Raw genomic sequence first — 21,626 nt, forward strand, 5'->3', positions numbered from 1 at the left:
CTCATAGAGCAATCCAAGGACCAGAAAAAACGCATCCACACTGAGCAATGCAGGATCCCCTGGCGCCAATGCGAAGGCCCAATCTTGAGGGTCGCCACGCAAAAAGGAAATAATGATCTTAACTTGCTGAACGGCATCACCAGAGGAACGAGGTTTCAAAGAAAGAAACAACTTACAATTGTTCTTAAAATTCAGGAACCTAGATCTATCTCCAGAAAACAACTCCGGAATAGGTATCCTAGGTTCAGACATAGGACTGTGAACAACAAAATCCTGAATACTTTGAACTCTAGCAGCAAGATGATCCAGACTGGAAGCCAAGCTCTGGACATCCATGTCAGCAACTGAACTCAGAGCCACACCAAGATTAAGAGGAGGAGAGAAGCTATCAAGCAGCTAGACACACGGCAACAACAAGGAAAAAAAAAAAATTTCTCAAGGCTTCTTTTCTCCTGCTTCTGCCATGCAATTAACACTTTGCAGGCCGGCTGTACTGTTATGATCCCTAGTGGCTGAGGATCTCAAATAGATCAGCAAGTGATAAAACTAAGAACGAGCTCTAGGGAGATGGTAACTGGACTGATCGCAAATCTGAACCTATCCAAAACAACTAGAGGTAGCCGGTGAACGTGCCTAAAAAATTCCTAGACGTCTTGAGCCAGCCTGAGGAACTAGCTACCCCTAAAGAGAAAGAAAGACCTCGCTTGCCTCTAGAGAAATAATCCCCAAAGATATAGAAGCCCCCAACAAATATTAACCGTGAAGTAAGAAGAAGGCACATACATAGGGATGAAATCAGATTCAGCAAAAGAGGCCCACTAGTACTAGAAAGCAGAAAATAGAGCAGGGGTCTATGCGATCAATAAAAAACCCTTACAAAATATCCATCCTGAGATTTCAAGAACCCACACACCAACTAACGGTGTGTGGGGAGAAACTCAGCCCACTAGAGCAACCAGCAAGCGAGGGAATTACATTTTAGCAAGCTGGAACAGAAAACATGATAAACACTGCTGATCAAAAAATGAGCAAACAAAACTTAGCTTATCCTGGATGGACTGGGAGCAAGGTAGTCAGAAGGAATCTGAATAGCACTGATTACATCGACAGCCGGCAACAAGTGAAAGTAAAACAGAGCTATATAGGAACCTCCCAGAGGATAACGAACCAGCTGATAGCCAGAGACCAGCAGGATAACAGACAAAGCCACCAGGGGGAGCCCAAAGCAAAAGTCACACCATACCACCAGTGACCACAAGAGGGAGCCTGAACACAGAGTTCACAACACATGGCCCTGATAAGGGGCGTCCAATTAAAGGTGTAGAGGAAAGTTTGTCAAGTGTTCGTGACGCCACCTGTGGTATTCGGTCAGGATGACTGACGCTGCTTAGGGGTCCGCTGGGGTGATGCAATGGCAGCTAGATAGTATACCTTCCCACAGGTGAAGTATGTCCCCAGGGCTTCCCAATAAGGTAGATGATGATGGTGTAAGTCGCAGTGAATAATGAAGACACAAGGGTTGCAGTCTCTTTACCTTTTACTGTAGACTTCAGCATCCACAATCCAGAGCACTGCTAACAGGGCTGGCTGAGTCCGGCCAATCCAAAGGCACATCCAGAGTTCCCTTTGCAGGTGGAAATCAGTAGCCTTCCTACTAGCGCCTGTGTGTTGTAGTACCTCCCTGCTGAGCACCACGGGATAGTCCTCACAACTCTTGTGTATGTTTCTGATCTTCTCTCTGTCCCCCAGATGGTATGGATAGGACACACCCGTATGCCTGGAATTAATTTATAGGGACCCTAGTGACGCCCCTCTCTCACAATTGCCTCCGTTGTCTGCATTAGGTGTAAAGGTGAGACAGCCAACCTAGAGTTAACTGCACTGCCGTTGTCTGGAGAAATGCGCAGAGTCAGTACTCCCTCGGTGTTCCGGCCACTGGCTATGCGCCTCAGAAGGATGTTGCCACGATCTTAAGGCAGGACTCCTCCTGGTATTATCTCCTAGTGCTGTGATCTCGTTTCTCACTTCTCCGCAATATACTTCGCTTCTTGTCCTTTCTTAGGATGCTGCCGCAATGAGGTGTAGGCGCAGCTCCGTAACGCTCTATCTCTTGCTAGGCCACTGTCAGGATCCCACCCCTGACAGGGACCTCCCTGGGTCTCACCAGTCAGCTTTCTCTCTCTGACTCGATGTTACCGGGGCAGAGCCCAGTCAGCTCCTCCATAACTTCCTATCCGACTACCAGTTTTACCCGTGTGTGAGGAGTGGCCTAATAGATAGAACCTTTCGCTCCCCCTGGTGGCTGGAGTGTGAAGTGTAGTGGGTGACTGTGATACCTGGTCAGGTGAACTCCTTTAGTACAATCAGACGTACCATCACTCCCCCTGGTGGAAGAGCGACAATACTGCACGACCAGGACTCTGGGGCGCTGCAAATACTTTTCTGCCCAATGATGACAGAAGTATTCTAGGAGTGATACCTTTATTGGCTAACCAGAAAATATATTTTTCTGGTTAGCCAATAAAGGTATCACTCCTAGAATACTTCTGTCATCATTGGGCAGAAAAGTATTCACATCGATTTTTCTGGCTAACATGGTACCACAATACAATTTGTTATTGTACATCGAGTTTTTTGATTATTACTCTTACTAGAACAGATAAAAATAAACATTTGAGATGGGAAAATTACGTCGTCCATTTAGTTGCATAATTCTGCACACTAATAGTCGTCTAATGTTTCTGCACACGTAGATATTCTCCTAAGAAAAACAAAACCTCACTTTGACCTTCTTACAAATTCAGGGTTCAGGTTTAATAACCCTTTGGATTGACCAACCGCGCTGTAGTTGTTCAGTAATAAATTTACTTATGTAAAAAATAATTGCCTAATAATGTTGCACACAGTGTAGATAAGGCAGGATAGTAACACTAGCTCTAAGACTGCACTGCACCATTTCCTGGAGACTGTATGTTCTTATTTTTCAGGTAATAATCACTTGACATACCACATGTTTGAGACACCTCTCCAGATGTATGAACCTGCAAGAAACAAGAATCATTTTACATTGTAGTAGTAATAATATCCAGGCTAGTTCTATATGTATTTTGTTTTGCTTATGGTATAATTAATCTACAAATCCTGCAATGATAATACAATGGATTGTACATGTTTTAGATGGAGTAAGTGGGGCATTGATCTGTCTGAAAAGAACTTGTCTGCGAGACATTACTAAAGAAACTAGTGGTATGGCTCTAAGTCTATGAGCAATGGTGAAAATGGTAGCTCTTTTGCATAAATTTGAGATGCCAATGCAGAATATCAAGCTTTGAAGCCACATTCAAACTAGCCTGGCAGTGCTTCGGTATGGTGTCAATATACTGATTGTAACGTTAAATTTTATTTAGTTTTTATACAGCCATACCACATATTCCATTAGTAGAACAGGTTCCTTTTAGTATCTGTATTTGCCTTATGTATTTTTGCTTGGGGTAAATGTCGTTGTTCCCCTGAATCTGGTGTTGCCTTTCTTTTCAGGAACTGGCAAGGGCTGCAGGAAGACAATCCTCAGGAAAGGACTCCTGTAGTGATGAGTGGTAACTTGGTAAGTATAAAACTTCATGTTTATTAGAAAACCTAAAAAGCTGTTTAGCTGGACATAAAAGCCACAAATATACTAGAAACTTATGTATATGCAAGGTATATATAATACCTATTTTCAATATCTTATACCATAGTCAGATGTTTTATAAAAAAAAATCTAGGTCTTAAAGTGAACCTGTCATCAGGACTTTTCTAAGTAATCGACAGGCATTGTCAAGTTGGTGCCGTTATACTGATTAAATGATGCCTGGGGTGAAGAGATCAGTCTTGTGGTTGTTGTTTAAAGTTTAGAGATAACGAGATGCTCGTGCCGACTGGGGGGGGAGTCTTTTTTCTGTGCTATGGCCTCATCAGCATCATTCTGGGCTTAAATGACAGGTCTCTTAACTTTCAGCGAGCTGCCTTCTAGTTAAAAAAATGCACCTGTGCATTTACTATTGTGGTCTCTTTGAAAAATATTTTTTGCTCCAGCAAAATTGCGGTGGCGGCACATGTGCCGTAGCATCTATTGGCAAGCGATGCTCTCAGTCTGCATACGCGCTGCCCGCTGTGTACCGGGGACCAATATGAGAGCATTGCTTTGTTCAGCGGCAACGATAACCTCTTCTTGATGCATAGGGCAGCATTAAATACAGCCTTTTGTACATAGAAAGTCTATGGACTAACTATACGCTCATCTGGATGAGACCTAATAGTACTTTTAGAATTTGGATTTTTTGGTTTTACATCATGATTTTAAAGGGCTTATCCACTAAATGCAGTGATCACGTGCTGTCCCCACCAGAAGAAGTAGTAAGGAGACCAGAAAGGGATGACCCGGACAGCGGTATCGCAAATCTGTGGCAGATTGGTAGAGAAATATGTATTTTTTATTTTTGAGACCATAGTGGTCCTAAGAAAGAAAACAGGATTTGGACAGTCCCTTTAGATATAGATAAGCTTTTTTAATGGATTCATTTTTCCCGTAGACATCCCTTGTGTAACTTACCGGTACTTTGCAGTTTGGTCTTGGAGGGATTGGAAAGATATTCTAAGTAAAAATCAGAAAGGCAGACATTTTAGTTAAACTATCACTTTTAACTGTACAATTTACTAACAATATTACTAAGCTTATACTTACTCCTTTGATGTTTAAAGGAGGACCTGGTGGGCCTGGAGGGCCTGGTAGCCCCGGTAGTCCTCGAGGACCCTGTCAATTATTAAATATTATTATGATAACTATTAGTCATTTTGTTATTTTGTTGTTTGTAGGGGTTTGTAAAAGATTAGATAAGCGAGTCTGTATTTTTTTTTTTTTTTTTTTTTGGGGGGGGTAGAAATTCCCGTTTGAGAACACGGCGAAGCTCGGAAGGGAAGATGAGCTATTTGATGTGTGACATTTATTTCCATATATATGTTTTGGGCCCAAATTTCTAATTTTCACAAGAATAATAAAATAGATTGTAGAATAGATTGTGGGGTGCATTTTCTCCTGAGTAAGCCAATGTCCCACGTGTAGCCAGAAAGTAATATATAAGCACATGTCAGGGCTTACATTCGGTAAAATCAAATTGAGAGATTACATTTCCGCAAAAATTTTGCTTTTGCCCCAAATTGCAAATGTAAGAAAATGGACCACAAAATTTGTTTCAAAATTTATCCTGAGTACACTGATATCCTATATGTGGTCAGAAACTACATTCACAAATATAAATAAGTACATTGCAGTAACCATTGCAATGAGAATGTTGGCTCTACATCTATATTTTTCCACGCAGCAGGGCTCGGGAGGGAAGATGCGATATTTGACTTTTAGGCCGGCGTCACACTTAGCGTAGTGAAATATGGCCTGCTTTTTTCAGGCGTAATATGCAGAAAATTTCCTGAACAGTGATCCGTATTCAACGAGAGGATGCGATTTTGTTTCTAAAAACTATCTGTGTGTCATCCGTATGGCGAGATTTTCTCGCCGGCTTGCAAAATGGACATACCATGGATCCATGGGCTCAAATATTTGTGAAAAAAAAAAAAAAAATATAATAATAATAATAATAATAATGTATATATATATATATATATATATATATATATATATTTATATTTAGAGAGAGAGAGAGAGAGAGGCAGAGCCAGCTTGCCGCTTTGAAGAAACAGGAATACATCCAACCTGTGGTTACAGTTCGCACGGATAACGGATTGGGACAAATCAACACATGTAAAGAAAAAAACTTTTTGTTTCTCCAGCGATCAGTCCAATGGTAGAGTAAAATAAACCTCTTATTTATCCATTAAAAAGTTCCAGATTTCTTCAGTTACAATATTGCATACATTCAATCCCTTATGGATGACATGTTTCAACACCACATGTGTCTTCCTCCAGGTACAAATGAGTACTGAATCAAGACCGCATGTGTAGTATAGGGAAGGAGGAAAAAAATGTTCATATGGGTTACTGGGAGTCACAGGTGTGTATAGAAAATTCCAATAGATTTGATTTAACCCAGTTAACCCCATGGCCAACAGTAACCCCTTGCGGTATTGATCCTTCCCCAAGGATTTCAACAACATGAAAAAAACGAATATTTAAAATCCACATTAAATACAAATTAAAATCAACTATATCTATAGGATACAAAAAAAGATTCATATTAAATATTCAGATATTCACAGCACAAAACAGGAAAAGAAGGGGGTAATAGTGGAATTATTTCATATTAAATAAATTACTGTGACTATAGAGCTTCTATTATAACATCTCAATTTATATTTAATATTGCGTTATCAAGTCCATGCGGCTATTTAAACCACACGGCACTCTAGTTTCCAGAAAAAAAATCCACTTACTTTCCCTTGCTAGGATTTTTTCGTGTAAGTTGCCCCCCCTAACGGGCTTAGACACTTTCTCTCTTCCTTTGAAGGAAAAAGATTTTAGATCCCCATTATGCTTATTGGCGAAATGTCATGAAACTGCAGAGAAACTTGCTGGAGGCAAATTAACCACATCGGACAAGTGTTTACGGATGCGTTTTTTCAGAGGGTCCATGGTACAACCCACATATTGAAGTTGACAAATATTGCACTGAATTAAATAAATAAGATTGTCCGTATTGCAATTTATAAAACTGCGTATTGGAAACTCTTTTTTGTTTGTAAAAGAAACAAATTTTTTATCCTTTGTAGCCTACTGGCAACAGTTGCACGTTAGCTCCACATTTGTGGAAACCAACGGCACTAAGCCAGTTTTTCCTTTGATCTCGTTCTACATCCACAAATAAGCTGGGAGACGAAAGGTTTTTTAATGTAGTTGCTCTTTTTGGCACAAATCGGACCATGTGGTTATTCAAGATGTTTCTGAGAATTGTATCTTGTCGCAAAATAGGTATGTACTTCCGTATGATGTCAGTGATCTGGTTAAACTGTGGACTGTACACCGTGGTGAATGTAATAATATTGTTATCTGTTTTATGTTTCTTATGTTTATGTTTAACAAGAATTTTATCTATATATCTTCAAATCCATTCAGAGATAATCTGGTGTGGATGGGAAGATATATAGATGATCTGGTCTTTGTGCTGAAAAATATGGAGGATGATGCCCAGTCTTTTTTCAAATATTTAAACAACAATGATTATAATCTCCAATTTACTGGTTTTCCTGAGAAGTCACAGATTGATTTTTTTGATGTAATGTTTGTTGCTAGTATTGAGGAGAACAGGGTATTGGTACTCTCTTACCGAAAATCAACTGCTATTACATGTGGTCAGAATAAGATTTAAAAAATGGAGGAAAAGAGGGGGGCGCAGGCATCGAAGGAGGGGGTTACCAGTTACAGGGGGAAAAACCGGAAACGGTAAATATCCCAATTAGGAACCTATCCAGCTATGTGCTTTCCCAAGCCCAGATATCCCTGTTATCAAAAGAATTGGGCTTCTCCCCTACTAAAGACTTCAGTGTGTACCGAACCATTATGGATATCAACAGGTTTGCATGGAACTTAACTTTAAAATGCCACTATATTAAAGAAAACAGCATTCTAGAAACTGCTGAGACCAAGCCGAATATGGAACTTTCCTTGGAAGAAGATGAATTACTGATGTTTGAAGAACAGAGGACATTAAAAGATTTATATAACTTGGATACGACTGATAAAAAACCTGGGGTTCAGTCGGTTAAGTTCCTAACATCTAATACGGATTATTATCCGTTGAAGTCAAGACCAGCAATCCTGGATACATTTCAAGAGGTTGTTGAATTGGGACTGATTGAACTGAGTAAAAATACAACAAAAAAATCCAAGGGCAATTTGAGAAGAAAAGAAAAAATAGCGTTAGATCAACTAGCACAAAATAAAGATCTTCTAATTAAAAATGCGGACAAAGGTGGGGCGATTGTGGTGATTAATGCTGGACTGTATAAAATCCTAAACCTTAGAGATCTAGAGAATCCAGATGTTTATTTGGAATTAAAAGAAAATCCTACTGTGAGATTTAACGGTGAACTTCTAAATTTACTCCAGGAAGGTGTAGCAACTGGAGCTTTGAACGAAAAAAATAAAAAATATTGCTATTTGGACCACCCTGTCATTCCAGTGTATCATTCCCTACCAAAAATTCATAAAAATAAATTTCCACCTCCTATGAGGCCCATAGTGGCGGGATTGGTGCACTGGGTGAAAGGCTGGGTGAGTGGTTGGATGCACATCTCCAGCCACTAGTTTCTTTGACTCCTAGCCATATATGTGACACGAAGGCAGTGGTTACCATGATGCATGCTTTTAAGTGGGAGGCTGGTTTCACATGGTTTTCGTGTGATGTAATTAGTCTGTATCCCTCTATTCCCCACAATGTAGCTCTCAAATGTTTATCCTTCTATCTCAGGAAATATAGCAGCTATTCGGACGTTTTATGTGATTTTTTACTTGAAGCAACTAAATTCCTCTTGAGTCATAATTATTGCATGGTTGACAATAGGTATTTTTTGCAGACTAGTGGTGTAAGTATGGGAGCAAAATTCTCCCCTTCACTCGCTAATATTGTAATGGCAACCTGGGAAGAGAATTTTATCTATATATCTTCAAATCCATTCAGAGATAATCTGGTGTGGATGGGAAGATATTCAGTGCCTACAAGTAGTATTCAACCCCCTGCAGATTTAGCAGGTTTACACATTTGGAATTAACTTGGCATTGTGACATTTGGACTGTAGATCAGCCTGGAAGTGTGAAATGCACTGCAGCAAAAAAGAATGTTATTTCTTTGTTTATTTTTTTTTTAAATTGTGAAAAGTTGTTTCAGAGGGTCATTTATTATTCAACCCCCTTAACCCACCAGAATTCTGTTTGGTTCCCCTAAAGTATTAAGAAGTAGTTCAGGCACAAAGAACAATGAGCTTCACATGTATGTTTGGATTAATTATCTCTTTTTCCAGCCTTTTCTGACTATTTAAGACCCTCCCCAAACTTGTGAACAGCACTCATACATGGTCAACATGGGAAAGACAAAGGAGCATTCCAAAGCCATCAGAGACAAGATCGTGGAGGGTCACAAGGCTGGCAAGGGGTACAAAACCCTTTCCAAGGAGTTGGGCCTACCTGTCTCCACTGTTGGGAGCATCATCCGGAAGTGGAAGGCTTATGGAACTACTGTTAGCCTTCCACGGCCTGGACAGCCTTTGAAAGTTTCCTCCTGTGCCGAGGCCAGGCTTGTCTGAAGAGTCAAGGCTAACCCAAGGACAACAAGGAAGGAGCTCCGGGAAGATCTCATGGCAGTGGGGACATTGGTTTCAGTCAATACCATAAGTAACGTACTCCACCGCAATGGTCTCCGTTCCAGACGAGCCCGTAAGGTACCTTTACTTTCAAAGCGTCATGTCAAGGCTCGTCTACAGTTTGCTCATGATCACTTGGAGGACTCGGAGACTGACTGGTTCAAGGTTCTCTGGTCTGATGAGACCAAGATCGAGATCTTTGGTGCCAACCACACACGTGACGTTTGGAGACTGGATGGCACTGCATACGACCCCAAGAATACCATCCCTACAGTCAAGCATGGTGGTAGCAGCATCATGCTGTGGGGCTGTTTCTCAGCCAAGGGGCCTGGCCATCTGGTCCGCATCCATGGGAAGATGGATAGCACCGCCTACCTGGAGATTTTGGCCAAGTACCTCCGCTCCTCCATCAAGGATCTTAAGATGGGTCATCATTTCATCTTCCAACAAGACAACGACCCAAAGCACACAGCCAAGAAAACCAAGGCCTGGTTCAAGAGGCAAAAAATCAAGGTGTTGCAGTGGCCTAGTCAGTCTCCTGACCTTAACCCAATTGAAAACTTGTGGAAGGAGCTCAAGATTAAAGTCCACATGAGACACCCAAAGAACCTAGATAACTTGGAGAAGATCTGCATGGAGGAGTGGGCCAAGATAACTCCAGAGATAACTCCAGAGACCTGTGCTGGCCTGATCAGGTCTTATAAAAGACGATTATTAGCTGTAATTGCAAACAAAGGTTATTCCACAAAATATTAAACCTAGGGGTTGAATAATAATTGACCCACACTTTTATGTTTAAAATTTATAAAAATTTAACAGAGCAACAAAACTTTTTGGTTTGTAAGATTTATGCATCTGTTAATAAATCCTGCTCTTGTTTGAAGTTTGAAGGCTCTAACTCAGAGGTCCCCAACCGCCGGTCCGCGGACCAGGACCGGGCCGTTGGGGTTTTTCAGCCGGTCCGCGGCGCCGCTGACAGCTAGCTAATTCATTTCTCTAATCAGCGGTGCCGGTGACCGCTGACAGAGGAAGAGGCTGCGGCACCGAAGACCAGCTGTCCGGGGGAAGGAGCGGGACGCCAGGAGCAGGTAAGTATCGCATATTTACCTGTCCTCGTTCCACACTCCGGGCGCCGCTCAGTCTTCGCGTCCTCTTGTTCTGACTGTGCAGGTCAGAGGGCGCGATGACGCATATAGTGTGCGCGCCGCCCTCTGCCTGATCAGTCAGTGCGGAGAGACGTCGGGACGGGACGCTGAGGAGCTGCAAGCAAGACAGGTGAATATGTGTTTTGTTTTTTTTATTGCAGCAGCAGCAGCAGCAGCAATGGCACAGCTTTATGTGGAGCATCTATGGGGCAACGGTGCAGAGCACTATATATAAGACACAGCTTTATGTGGAGCATCTATGGGGCAACGGTGCAGAGCACTATATATAAGGCACAGCTTTATGTGGAGCATCTATGGGGCAACGGTGCAGAGCAATATATATAAGGCACAGCTTTATGTGGAGCATCTATGGGGCAACGGTGCAGAGCATTATATATAAGGCACAGCTTTATGTGGAGCATCTATGGGGCAACGGTGCAGAGCATTATATATAAGGCACAGCTTTATGTGGAGCATCTATGGGGCAACGGTGCAGAGCACTATATATAAGGCACAGCTTTATGTGGAGCATCTATGGGGCAACGATGCAGAGCACTATATATAAGGCACAGCTTTATGTGGAGCATCTATGGGGCAACGGTGCAGAGCATTATATATAAGGCACAGCTTTATGTGGAGCATCTATGGGGCAACGGTGCAGAGCATTATATATAAGGCACAGCTTTATAAGTTTGAATCACATTGAATCAGTTTGAATCACATTCTCATTATAAATGTCATAATTATATGATAAGTATGCACTAAGCTCCATCCCTCCATAACCCCACCCCCATATGACCAAAGCCCCGCCCCTGCCCCACCCCCACCGGGCCATGGAAAACTGGTCTTGCTTAAAGCCGGTCCCTGGTGCAAAAAAGGTTGGGGACCTCTGCTCTAACTTATTTGCATCTTATAAAACCTGCTAAATCTGCAGGGGGTTGAATACTACTTGTAGGCACTGTATAGATGATCTGGTCTTTGTGCTGAAAAATATGGAGGATGATGCCCAGTCTTTTTTCAAATATTTAAACAACAATGATTATAATCTCCAATTTACTGGTTTTCCTGAGAAGTCACAGATTGATTTATTTGATGTAATGTTTGTTGCTAGTATTGAAGAGAACAGGGTATTGGTACTCCCTTACCGAAAATCAACTGCTTCAAACAGTATACTGGCAGCTACATCTTGCCACCCCCCACATGTTATTAGAAACCTACCTGTGGGTGAACTCATCAGGACCAAACGCAATAGTTCTGACGATTCTATATATAAGTGAAAGTAAAAAAGCTTGCAGCAGATTACAAAACCGTGGTTACCGTAAATGGTGTTTGGAAAGAGCCCATTCGATTGTCAGGAATATTAGCAGAGACTCTTTACTTAAACATAAACATAAGAAACATAAAACGGATAACAATATTATTACATTCACCACGGGGTACAGTCCACAGTTTAACCAGATCACTGACATCATACGGAAGTACATACCTATTTTGCGACAAGATACTATTCTCAGAAACATCTTGGATAATCACATGGTCCGATTTGTGCCGAAAAGAGCAACTACATTAAAAAAACTTTCGTCTCCCAGCTTATTTGTGGATGTAGAACGAGATCAAAGGAAAAACTGGCTTAGTGCCGTTGGTTTCCACAAATGTGGAGCTAACGTGTGCAAATGTTGCCAGTAGGCTACAAAGGATAAAACATTTGTCTCTTTTACAAACAAAAAAGAGTTTCCAATATGCAGTTTTATAAATTGCAATACGGACAATGTTATTTATCTAATTCAGTGCAATATTTGTCAACTTCAATATGTGGGTTGTACCATGGACCCTCTGAAAAAACGCATCCGTAAACATTTGTCCGATGCGGTTAATTTGCCTCCAGCAAGTTTCTCTGCAGTTTCATGACATTTCGCCAATAAGCATAATGGGGATCTAAAATCTTTTTCCTTCAAAGGAATAGAGAAAGTGTCTAAGCCCGTTAGGGAGGGCAACTTACACGAAAAAATCCTAGCAAGGGAAAGTAAGTGGATTATTTTACTGGAAACTAGAGTGCTGTGTGGTTTAAATAGCCGCATGGACTTGATAACGCAATAATAAATATAAATTGAGATATTATAATAGAAGCTCTATATAGTCACAGTAATTTATTTAAATATGAAATAATTCCACTATTAACCCCCTTTTTTTCTTGTTTTGTGCTGTGAATATCTGAATATTTAATATGAATCTTTTTTGTATCCTTTAGATATAGTTGATTTTAATTTGTATTTAATGTGGATTTTAAATATTCGTTTTTTTCATGTTGTTGAAATCCTTGGGGAAGGATCAATACCGCAAGGGGTTACTGTTGACCATGGGGTTAACTGGGTTAAATCAAATCTATATATGTGTGTGTATTTTTTTTTTTTTTTCATACAGCGCTAGATAGCTTAAAAGCCGGTAATTCAATTGCAGGCTTTTGATATCTCCTTATGTGATGGTGTGATATGTTATGTGGGTATAATTTTTGTGTATATTTGTACTTTACCGATTATAATGGTGTTCTCTTGTCAGATGAGTTACTTGCCAATTGAGGAATTGCTGTTATTTGCCATCTGATATTCCCCCCACAGTCCTGTACTGTTATCTCTCCACAGGGTCAGTGAATAATGTTGTTTGCTAATATGCTAATTACATATTGAACTAGCTTGTTAAAACAATGAGCCCCTGCGACCCACCCCCTAACCTGTGAATGAGGAGAGGGACTTGTAAATTTCAGGGAGGTGACACACAGTCAGTCTTGTGTGGAATGATGATGTGTTCACAGCATATCAGAGAGAAAGAAGAGTATATGGACTATGCTATCCTCTGTCTGCTGGATTGTTGGACTTTTATCCTGTTACTGAACTAAATTTGTGTTCTGGACTATTTTATCCTTTGTGTGGTGGATCGTATATGGACCTTTTGTATTTTTGCCTAAATAAAGGTCTTGGAATTGTTTACTATACTCTAGCTCTGTTGATTGTGTGGTACTGGAGAAGGACCCCATGACAACTGGTGGCAGCAGTGGGATCAACAGAGCGTAACCAAATGGAGAACCACCCACAGAGTGAGTACAGAAATTGGACTGTATCCAGTTTACAGGAGAGAGCCAGAGACCAGGGCCTGAACTACCAGGGACTGACTAAAGAGGCCTTAATTGACCTACTGGTGGGTGCCAGCCCGGCCACCTCCTCCCACAAGGACGAGCACAGGAGACGAGAACCCCCACCCCAAAAAGCCAGTGGGTGGTGTGGTACAAAGAAGAGATGGCGGCTCAGGGCTCAGGCGTCTCTCAGTAGTACAAGGAGGAGGCTGCACGCTGGGCACAGCAGAGATAAGAAGCAATGGAGCTTGAAAGAGGGAGTAACGCAATGTGGAATGTAAACCCAACGATCCGGGAGCCTGTACGGATCACCCGGATAGAGTTTAATTTGATGAGGCTTCCGGAGATGTGGAGGGGTTCTTCAAGGACTTTGAGCAGCAGTGTGCTGTGGTGGAGGTGCCCCACTCTGGCTGGATGTGTTTGTTAGTGGGACTCCTGAACGGTAGCCTGGCGGAGGCTTACCGAACCATTGACTCACAGCGGAATTGGGATTATAGCATTGTAAAGCAGACTATCCTGGATTACCATGCTATCACCCCAGACACATACAGGGCCAAGTTCCGAGACCTCCCATGCACTACGGGGGGGATCATTTAGGATGTATGCACATAAGATGCCCCAGGCATGTCGGAGATGGTAGGAAGCCGAAAACGCATTTACTGTGGAAGATGTTATACAGGCGTTCCTTATTAGAACAATTTCTTGCCAAGTGCCCCGCAGAGGTATGGGAATGGGTCCGGGAGCACACGCTGTGCACCGTGGATAGAGCTGCAGCCCTGGCCGATGAAGCCCTTACTATACGACCGCAATGGAGGAGGCTTCTGGACAATGAACCACGGCCTTCTCCCACGCCCTGTCCCCCACTGATTATTTCTGCCCTTCCACCTAGTCGCAAGCTGATGACAATCACGCATCACAATCCTGGGCCCCAACAGTTCCGACCACGACCTGGGGGTATCACAGAGAGGAGATGTTATGGGTGTGGGCAACCTGGACATTTGCAGTCTGGCTGTCCCTCAAGGATTCGGAGGGATCCCCACGCAGCCCTACCTCGTCCAGTACATCTTGTGCACTCCATCCCGCCTGAGGAAGAGCTACCACCACCCCCACTAGAGTGGACCACTGACCACAGCACCATAGATACCCCTCCTGGAGTGTACAGACTCCGGCCTTTGTCCACCAGAAATACAGAGCAACGGCATTGCCACCTGCAGGATTTCTTAATTGATGGATACAAAGTGTCAGGATTTAGAGACACGGGGGCATTCCTTACTATCGCTGACCCCCGTGTGGTTCGACCCGAGGCAATTCACCAGGGCCCGGGAATTCCCATTGTCCTGGCGGGGGGTGTCCGCAAATATATACAGCGAGCTTTGGTACGTTTGGATTATGGTTTTGGAGAAAAAATGTGTTGGATTGGAGTTATGGGAGGACTTCCTGCAGATATTCTCCTTGGAAATGACATTGGGGAGTTACAAAGTCATTTTGTGAAAGCAGAAGGTCCGTGGGCCTCTCACTCTTCTGAAAAAACAATTGGAGGGAGATATCACAGATACCAGAAAGCCCATCATTCCCTACGTTCTAGAGTTCAGAGACTGTCTCGCCCAGCTAGCTACCTTGGCTAATGAAGATCAGCAAACGGCCCAGTCCAGTCAAAAAGCCTGGCATGACCATAAAGCCAGGACCCTTGAATTTATGGACAAATGCTCATGATTATTGCAACCCCTGCCACTGTACAAGGAACTATAAACTATTGAGCAATGTGGACTAAAGTGAGCAGGCCAGAGGTCTGTGTAGACCTAAATCTTTAAATGAGAAGGTGTGTCCAAACTTTTGGTCTGTACTGTAGATATATATTATATATATATATATATATATATATATATATATATATATATATATATATATATATATATATATATCTCAATGACATAATTATATATAATATATATATATATAAATTATTTTATCTATTCTATTCTAACCAGTCAGTGTGATATTACTGTACACCGCACTGAATTACCTGCTTTTCTAAAAAAACACCGGTGCGCATTTCTCGCAAGTCACACGTGTGGTCTGTGTGGTAATCCGTATTTTTCACGCCTCCATAGACTTTCATTGGCGATTTTTTGCGCAATATGCTGACAGACGCAGCATGCTGCAATTTTCTCAGCCCGTAAAATACAGCTGCGAAATATACGGCAGAGAGGAGCTGCCCATAGAGAATCATTGGTCTGTGTGCAATGCGTTGTTTTTGCACCTCTCATACATCCGTAAAACTCTCTAGTGTGACCCCGACCTTAGGATGCAGCTTTTCCTAGAATGCCTTATAGATTCCAGTTAGAGAATCTAGAAGTTAGATTATCATGGGTGTAATAATTATCTAGACTCCATGGATGTTTTCCTGGAAAAAACCTGCTGTGGATGGAGCAATTAAAAATATGCCAGTGTAGCGTCGAATACATTATAGTGCTCAATAAAGTGTAGTGCGCTATACATTGGTCCCAGCCTGTGCTTCTGCAGACACGCACCACATACCACATAAATTATATGGACTCTTCTCGCTGCAGTAATGCCAAACATGTGGATCAAATTGCGGTTAAGGTACAATGTGGGGCTTGGTAGGGAGAGGGGGGAGCATTTGCATCACATGGATGTTGCATTTCCAGAGTCTTCGCTCAGTAACATGGAACCCCCATAGATTTGCATTAACAAATGGCATATCTGAGAGGGGCCTTGTTTTTTTAGTTTGAGTTGAAGATTTTATTAGAAGCATTTTGTGGTAAATAACATTTTGGATCGCTTTAAGAGTATGTGCACACGTTGTGGATTCCATTGCGGATTTTTCCACGGGGATTCTGCAGAATCCGCAGGTAAAATTACCTGCATTTTACCTGCAGATTCCCTGCGGGTTTTCTGCGGATTTTGTGCAGATTTTGTGCGGGTTTCGCCTGTGTTTTTATACCTGCGGAATCCTATTACGGAATCCGCACAAAGAATTGACATGCTGTGGAAAATAAACCGCTGCGTTTCTGTGCTGAATTTTCCGCAACATGTGCACAGCGGATTTGGTTTTCCATAGGTTTACATGGTACTGTACACCGCATGGAAAACTGCTGCGGATCCGCAGGGAAAATCCGCTGCGGATCCGCAGCCAAATCCGCAACGTGTGCACATACCCTTAAGGCTCAGTTCACATTTATACTGCACTGTATGCTGGATAATTCTAAATATTCAAAATACATGATGCAGATGGAATAGGTAAAATTACCTGGGACATATCGGAATGCCTATTTGCGGAATATCACTGCAAAACAGTACGTTCAAATTCGTCTAGTGTTGGGAAGGAGTTAAACAGAAGCTGCGAATGGAGAATGCTATGCACGCAGGTGGTGCCCCTTGTTCGTGGTGCACATGGCACGTGATATCATGATTAAGGGTGCTGTGCCACCTGAAACGCGTAGATAGTGTTTTTATTACATTGTGCTGATGTTTTATCCTCTGCTTCCGATATGAAGTGAATAAAGTACCCAGTTTTTACTTTTTCACCGTCTCGTTGAGCTGGAATCCTTTCTTCATTTTCGGCTTCTTCACGCCTTGACACAGCGTTTCCGTGCTCCGAGTTTCTTGGGACAACGACTATGGTGAGCTGGACTTTTCTTTTCACATGGCAGCTTACCTAGGAGGGGCATAGCTAAGAAGCTATCTGGTGTTCACTAGAGCTCCTGAAGGTGGAGTCAGCCCTGAGGTACAGGTAGCCACTAGGTGGCACACCTCTGGTAGGGGTAATTTTTTGGAAAACATCAATAAATGGATAGATTACCATCTACAACCCCTAGTCTCGAGCCTTCCTTCCTTCCTCAAAGATACAGGGGATTTGCTGCGTAGGGTCGACGGGCTGCATCTGGAGGGTGATACTCTTATGGTTTCAGCGGATGTCGAGTCCCTATATACCAACATCAAACATGGGTTGGCCGTGGTTAACTCTTTGTTGCCGGTTGGGATTCGAGACCTTCTGCTGGAACTGTTGGAGTTCACCCTCACTCACAACTTTTTTGTGTTTAAGGGGTCCTTCTACCTGCAGCTCCAGGGGACTGCCATGGGGGCGGCTTTCGCGCCGGCCTACGCGGGCCTCTTCCTGGGGTTGTGGGAGAGGGACCTCTTCCTGTCAGACAAATTGGGGTCTATGGAGCATGTCCCTTTTTGGACACGCTATATAGACGACATCTTCTTTGTCTGGCAGGGCACCCCGGCCAACCTTGCGCAGCTTATTGAAACATTGAATAGCAACGACATTAATATTCATCTTACATTTTCATCCAGTGCGGTGTCTTTGGACTTCCTTGATGTTACCATTAGGAGGGACCCCTCTGGTATGCTACAGACAGACTTTTTCAGAAAGGAAACTTCTACAAACACATTGCTGCATGCATCATCTGGCCATCCACGTCATATGATCCGATCCGTTCCAATTGGTCAGTTCCTTCGGATTCGTAGAATCTGATGAGGCTTTTGAACAAAGAGCAGTGGAACTGAAGGAACGGTTCAGGTCACGTGGTTAGACAGAGGCTGATCAAGCGTGCCTATCATAGGGCTAATGTCAGGACTCTGAACATTTTTTACCTTTTGTGCATTACTGCCCTTTTCCAACATGGCGTCTTTGGTCTCATGTGCACTTGTCTTCCTGCTATAAAACTCCACCCCAGCCTTCAGTCTGTGCTAGATTATTCTGCTTTGCATCCAGCTCCTGATTACTCCTTGGCCTTGCACCTGCACCTGTGAACCTGTGTTGGAGATCCTGCCACTCTGCTCTGAGTTCCTGCTGCATACACCAGTGTTCAGTAATCCTCCTTCATCTGCTGCTCATGTTACTTCCATCTGCATTTGCTGGACATGTAAGCTGTTTCTGCTCTGCAAAACCTGAGACTATTAACCAGGCCTCCCTGGTTGAGCTAAGATATGATTTGAACTGCCTAATAGCATATCTATCTGTGTCTGGACTAAGTCAAGGATCCATTCGTGTCAAGTTTCCTCAAGAATAACTGTGCTTCATAGACTTTCTGTTTGTTTGCATCTACCTCTGAAGTTTCCTATTGACTGCTAAGCTGCGTTTATTATTTGCACCAAGTGTTGTGGACTTGAGTTTCTCTCTGCACCTGCTTGAATCACCGTGTGATAATATAAAGTTTACCACTTATAAAGCTGTGTCCTGTTGTCTTGTTCCATGCAAAGAGTCTCATGAATTATCCCCTATAATTATTACAGCTAAACATGCCTCTCATCATGATCTGCTTTATAATAATAGAACATCTGATAGACCTGGTGATAGGCAGGTATTGAGATTCATTACCACCTTCAATTCTCAGTCCGAGAGGGTCCGATCCATCCTCCAGAACGCTTGGCCAATTCTGATTGTTGATCCGATCATTTCCAAGTTTATCCCTACTAATCCCTCTATTGCTTTCCGACGTGCCAAAAATTTGAGGGACCATCTCGTCTCTAGTCACTATGCCAATTATCATAGACCCACGTTCCTGGACAGATTTACGAAAAGGGTGGGGTGTGCTCCGTGTGGTGGCTGCATGGCCTGCCCCAATATCGATCGTTGCGACACTTTTACTAACTCTGATGGGACCAAGAGTTATAAAATCAGACAACATATTAACTGCACAACTAGATACGTGGTATACTATGCCACGTGTCAGTGCGGTCTGATTTATGTTGGACTTACTACGAGACAGCTCAAAGTCCGTATCAGAGAACATGTTTTGGGGATTGAGGCGGCGGTCACTCACGCGGAGCTTTCCACCCTTAAGATTATACCCCGTCATTTTAGGGAATCGCACGGATGTGATAGCTCCCTATTGAGGCCATCAGGATTAATATTCGGGGTGGTGATCTGTCCAGGTGTCTGGGGAGACTGGAGACCAGGTGGATCTGGCAACTCAACACTGTGCATCCGTCTGGCCTAAATGAGTGTCTCTCCTTTGCACCTTTCCTCTGATCTTCCGGCTGCTATGATTATAGCACGTGTTACCATTTTCATGGCTGTTTTTTTTATTTGATTTTAATTCTATGTTTATATTATAGTGTTTACTGCTATCCTGCCATGATTCCCTATATTGCCCATAATGGAAATTCTTGGTTCCAGGATGCTGCACTATCCATTGACTATTTGAAGACATATACTGGGACTACAGACATATCTGTGTTATCCTCCGCTGTCTATTGTATTTTGTGATATATGTTGTTCCGTACTCTGTTTATGTGTTGGCTACATTGTATTTATTTTTGTATTATTTTTGTGTTTTTATATACATATATATATATATTTGTATATTATATATTCATTGGTTATTGTGTTTTATATATATATATATATATATATATATATATATATATATATTTATATAGTATGAGATTATCTTGTTAAGGATGTTGCTATAACAGTTCTCTATTTTTATGAATGGTATTATTGTGACAAACCTTTCCCCATGCCATTGTGACATCGCAACTTTTTTGATACATTGATATATGGATGAATTGTAATTAATTTCTTATGCTGTAAAGTTGTTATTAACTAATGGTATATATGTCTCATATATGTGGTCCTTACATAGATTGTCGGTGTTTTGTTGTGGTTTCCCATTGTGCCCTTAGTCCTAATGGCCGCGGCTGTGTTTCCGGTCATGCGCAGTTCCCTACTTGTTTCCCCCTGGACTTCCGGTCCGCAGCCCCGCGCTGGAAGACATGGGCCCGTGTCTTCCGCCGCTGGCGGGCGGATTGCTGTTCATGGGGGTGTCTGCGCATTGGTCAGGTTAGACATCCCATTTACTATAAAACGCGCGTCGGGGTGGGTGTGAGTCGGCGTGGTTTTCTGCATATACGGGTATGTTTATACTGTGATGCCATATGACATATTTCCCACTTAGATTAATATTTATTTATGTATTGTGCATGCATCTAGCTTGTTATGTTTCTTGTGGAAGTTCATACCTTGTTTATATGCAGTATTCACCACCCTGCTCCTTGCTTCCATGCTGTATGCTATTACGTGTTCCCCAATTTTTATTCCCATGTTCTTTGCTGCTTTCATGTATTTATAATAAATTCTTTGTTTCGCATATATTTTGGACAATGGCACTAGTTTCTTTTAGTGGTTTTGTGGCACACCTAGGCAGTCTCCGGTACTGCAGCTGCTGATCCGAGAGGTCAGGTTCGAAGACATGGAAAAGACTCGGGTTCTATTGAGACTACTAGGTTCAGAATCCTCTGCACAACGGTTACTGACATGGGCTCTGGCTTCATTCAGACTAATAGGCTCAGGATCCATGGGTAGAATTGTTACTGACATGGAGTCTCAGACATAGAAGATTCGGAGACTGATAGGCAAATGTTCAGACACATGGGTCTCAGATACTGATTCAGGCACAGGGACCGGCGGACGAGGTTCAGACACTGGCTGCTCAGGGATCAGGTGTTCAGGTTTCAGGCACTGGCCGCACATGGATCAGGGGATGAGGTTCAGGCACTGGTCGACTAGGACCAGTGACTATGGGTTCAGGACACTGGCCACACTAGGACCAAGGAACCTAACAACTCACTAGTTAAGCTACAACTAACACACTAATGATTCTTTAGCCCTTCCCCCATTGGTGAGGGTGCCTTTTAAACAAGATGACTCCCAGCTATTGGCTGGGTGCATTTTAGCAGGGATAATTGCTGGCTCTTTCAGAACAGGACAATGCAAGCACAGGGCACACCACTGCACGCACCCAACACAAGAAAGCAGGGAGAACACTGGGGACCATGCCACACAGCCAGGGCAATGAGTATGCCAGAATCCCTGTATGGATGGGGAGAAGAACTATGCAGAGGGGCTAGCAGTAGTGTTTCCCACTGGCTTCTCCATACCCAGCTATGCGGGATTGAGAGGTCTCTCAATATGTGTATATACGGAGAGAGATATGTCAATGTAACTAGCTGATCAGTCTCCATCTTCCCAC

The 21,626-nt window shown here is 42.7% G+C and overlaps 1 protein-coding gene across 1 annotated transcript in view; it reads right to left on the reverse strand.

The window, feature by feature from the left end:
* COL15A1 (collagen type XV alpha 1 chain) overlaps positions 1 to 21,626 on the reverse strand; it is a 1,855,347-nt gene that overhangs the window by 653,937 nt on the left and 1,179,784 nt on the right. The window contains exons 25-27 of the mRNA XM_077269528.1: positions 4,724 to 4,792; positions 4,592 to 4,633; positions 3,008 to 3,041 (exon numbers count right to left, since the gene is read on the reverse strand). Of these exons, the coding sequence (XP_077125643.1) occupies positions 3,008 to 3,041; positions 4,592 to 4,633; positions 4,724 to 4,792 (145 nt within the window). The remainder of the gene's footprint in view (positions 1 to 3,007; positions 3,042 to 4,591; positions 4,634 to 4,723; positions 4,793 to 21,626) is intronic.

This window comes from Ranitomeya variabilis, chromosome 6 (assembly GCF_051348905.1).
Source record: "Ranitomeya variabilis isolate aRanVar5 chromosome 6, aRanVar5.hap1, whole genome shotgun sequence".
Taxonomy (NCBI): domain Eukaryota; kingdom Metazoa; phylum Chordata; class Amphibia; order Anura; family Dendrobatidae; genus Ranitomeya; species Ranitomeya variabilis.